Source organism: Camelina sativa, chromosome 14, assembly GCF_000633955.1.
Source record: "Camelina sativa cultivar DH55 chromosome 14, Cs, whole genome shotgun sequence".
NCBI lineage: Eukaryota > Viridiplantae > Streptophyta > Magnoliopsida > Brassicales > Brassicaceae > Camelina > Camelina sativa.
Window position 1 is genome coordinate 8,877,067 of NC_025698.1, and position 3,622 is coordinate 8,880,688.

Below are 3,622 nucleotides of genomic sequence, written 5' to 3' on the forward strand. Positions count from 1 at the left end.
TTTTTTTTTTTTTTTTTTTCTCCAGAAATCTAAGATTTTCACACCATCCAAAGCCAACAAAAGAGAGCAAAGAAGAGATCTGGTGTGTGATCTTTTTGGAGTTAAAGTTTATGAACTACTCAAACGCCGTTGATTGGAGTGAAGAAAGTGTGTGCGTTGGTCAAAATGAAAGCTTTGAGAGAGAGTGTGTGTGTGGGTGTAGTTTAGATTTTGATTAATTGCTATTTATTTTTCAGTCTTGGTTTTGGTTTTGGATTAAGAGGAAACGCAAATTAAGGAAAAAATTGAAGGAGTTTTTTTGAAAATTTATTTGTAACGGTCATAAATTTGCTTTGTATTGTCCATTGCCCAGTGTTTGAGCTTTTATGAGTTGTGGTCCACTTTAATATTCCTTTTTTTACATAAATAAAAAAAACTTTATAAAGATCATCAGTGACATTATTGCATTTTTTGTTTTTTTTTTTCAATATGTTTTATTGAGTGTTTTTCTTTTTCCGTTTTGATATTGAGAATCGAGTTAGATTCCACATTTACCATTTTGGTTTCATTTTTTTTCTGTTTTGATATAGAAAATCGAGTTAGATTCCACATTTACCATTTTGGTTTGTTACTACACCTTTGGTTTACTTCTGTTTTAAAAAAAGAAAAATCGTTTTTATCTTATTAAAAACCCAAAAAAATAATAATGGTAGAATATTTGTTTAATTTTTACTTCAGGATACTTTTCAAAGATAAAATTTTTANAAAAAAAAAAAAAAAAAAAAAAAAAAAAAAAAAAAAAAAAAAAAAAAAAAAAAAAAAAAAAAAAAAAAAAAAAAAAAAAAAAAAACGAAAGCCGAAACAAAAAGAGACGCGAGCCATTCGCTGGAGTCATATTAGCTGAGCCTTAAAGAAAAGTCTCAAATCCCCAAAAACCAGCCGAGCGATTGAGCCAAGCTACTGTGCCCTAGCTCCTCTCCTCCGTCAAATTCGCCCCAAACCAACGGATCTGCCGTCGTGACCAATCCCTCAGATCGGCGAACATCTGACTCAAAGCTCATCTCTCCCTTAAATCGGCTCAGAGAGATCCAGCGCCGATCCTCCTTCTCCCCCCTCTCTGTTCTGGCGGCTGTTTCTCTCTGCTTTCCCTCCAAATAATTAAAAAAACAAAACTTTCACTCTCTCGCAACCGTTTTTTCTCTCTCTTTACAGATGGATTGGAACGTAAACAATGCGTTCAAAACCTACAAAGGTAAACAAAAATATCAAAACTCTGATTATCGTAGAGCTTATATAGTTGAAGTGTGGAACTTGCTTTCTTGTGCTGGGTCTTAGTGTTTTTGTATTGGTTTATTAACTGAGACGATAACTACTAATATGATGCAGAGATGGAACCTAAAGCTATGATGGATATGACACTTGTTCCACACCCTGATCCCATTGACATTGGATTAGGCTCTTCTTCTTCTGATAAAGCTAATACTGTTACCCCTAAACGGAAGAAGACAATGACATCTGTCTATCTCAAATATTTTGAGACTGCACCAGACAGCAAAACTCGTAAATGCAAATTCTGTGGACAAAGCTATTCCATTGCTACAGCCACTGGTATTTCTTTTTTTTTATATCTTTGTTACTTCAGTGATTCATTCTTAAGCACTAGGATAAGAAAAAAATCTTAACTTGGGTTCTGTTTTCATGTTTTAAGGAAACCTTGGAAGGCATCTGGCGAATCGACATCCAGGCTATGATAAGTCAGCAGATATTGTCACCACCTCATCAGTACCACAGACACCACCAGTTGTTGTGAAGCCGTCACAATCTCAGTCGAAAGCACAAGCACCGCAACTCGATTATGATCATCTTAACTGGTTAGTTCTTAAGTGGCTCGCTTTGTCATCGCTTCCTCCTTCTACTGTAGACGAAAGATGGTTAGGAAACTCCTTCAAATTTCTTAACCCAGCCATCCAATTATGGCCGGCTGAAAAATATAAAGCCATACTTCATGAGGTTTTCAGAAGTATGCGGGGAGATGTGAAGACATCTTTGGAGCATATCCAATCCAAAGTTTCTGTCACGTTAGGTTTCTGGAGTTCATATCAAAACATTTTCTATATGAGCGTTACTGGCCAATGGATAGATGAACATTGGTCTTCTCATAGTTTGCTGCTTGATATATGTCGGATTCCTTATCCCTCTGGGGGTTCTGAGATCTTTAGCTCCCTTTTGAAAGTCCTTAAGATATATGCCATTGAAGACAGGGTTCTATGTTGTACACATGACAACAGCCAAAACGCTATTCACGCTTGTCATGCCCTGAAGGAGTACTTGGATGGTCAAAAGGTCTTGCCTTTCTGCTACATTCCTTGTGCTGCTCAAACTCTGAATGGAATTATTGATGAGGGGTTAGCAACTATAAAGCCCATAATCTCAAAGGTCAGAGAATTCACACAGGAGTTAAACGGATCGGTAGAGCTATCAGATGATTTCATTCAGTTGACAACAGCTTATCAAGAAGGCAACTGGAAACTTCCGATCGATGCTTCATCTCGTTGGAGTGGCAATTACCAGATGGTCAACGTCTTGTGCAAGGTAAGATTTCAATAACTTTGACCTGGAAGCCATCAAGCTCTAGAGATATATTTGTATGTGATGTGATAGCTTATTTTTGTTGCAGGCTGGCAAGTCCTTGGACTCGGTGATTAGGAACACCGAGAATTGTCTAGAGAACAGAATGATGTTGACTTCTGCAGAGAAGAACGCGGTGACTATTGTCCACAGTTACTTGGATTTGGATTCATTCCACAAGACCACTCAAGATATGTGCACGAACAAGGATCTCACGGTTGGTCTGGCACTGCTCTTCATGGATAACATATCTGAGATGATCACGACTTGCCAAAAATCATGCCACAATCCAGACTGGCTAAGAACTTGTGCTGAAAGCATGGCCCAGAAGGCCAGAAGTTACAACACCCAAGTGTGCAACGTATTCACTTACATTACAGCCATTCTTGACCCACGGATCAAAACAGAGTACATTCCAGAGACGTTAAATCTCGACAGCTATATAGATGAAGCAAGAACCCATTTTATTCGTAACTATTCCTCCTCTCATTTCACATCTTCCATGACTAGCGGGTACCGTCCTCAGGACAAAGGAGGAGGAGGGAATATCTCATTTGCAGAGGAAATCGCTAGAAGGAAAAGAAGAGGAAGTATGAGTAACAATGTTGTTGATGAACTAACTCAGTACTTATCAGAGTCTATAGTCCCGATGCAAACCGATGTGTTGGATTGGTGGAAGGTAAACAGCGGAAGATACCCTCGGCTTTCCAACATGGCTCGTGATTTCCTTGCGGTTCAGGCGACTTCCGCTGCACCGGAAGAGATATTCTGCGGTAAAGGCGAAGAGATTGATAAGCAAAAGTATTGCATGCCTCAAGATAGTACGCAGTCTGTTCTTTGTATCAGATCATGGATTGAAGCTGGTATGAAACTGAAGTTCAAGTCTAATGAGATTGACTATGAACGGCTAATGGAGTTAGCTACCACCGTGGCCGCTGATAATTCTGCAGGAAGTTTAGACAAGAATCAACATACTAGGTGAGATTCTTTTTTAGTGTTTGTACTAAAGAAACTA

At 38.5% G+C, this 3,622-nt stretch overlaps 1 protein-coding gene across 1 annotated transcript; it reads left to right on the top strand.

The window, feature by feature from the left end:
* On the top strand, positions 842 to 3,614 carry LOC104740553 (zinc finger BED domain-containing protein RICESLEEPER 2-like). The gene is made up of 4 exons (XM_019235376.1): positions 842 to 1,231; positions 1,366 to 1,587; positions 1,688 to 2,571; positions 2,657 to 3,614. The coding sequence occupies exons 1-4, from the start codon at positions 1,192 to 1,194 to the stop codon at positions 3,587 to 3,589; spliced, it is 2,079 nt and encodes a 692-aa protein (XP_019090921.1). The 5' UTR covers positions 842 to 1,191; the 3' UTR covers positions 3,590 to 3,614.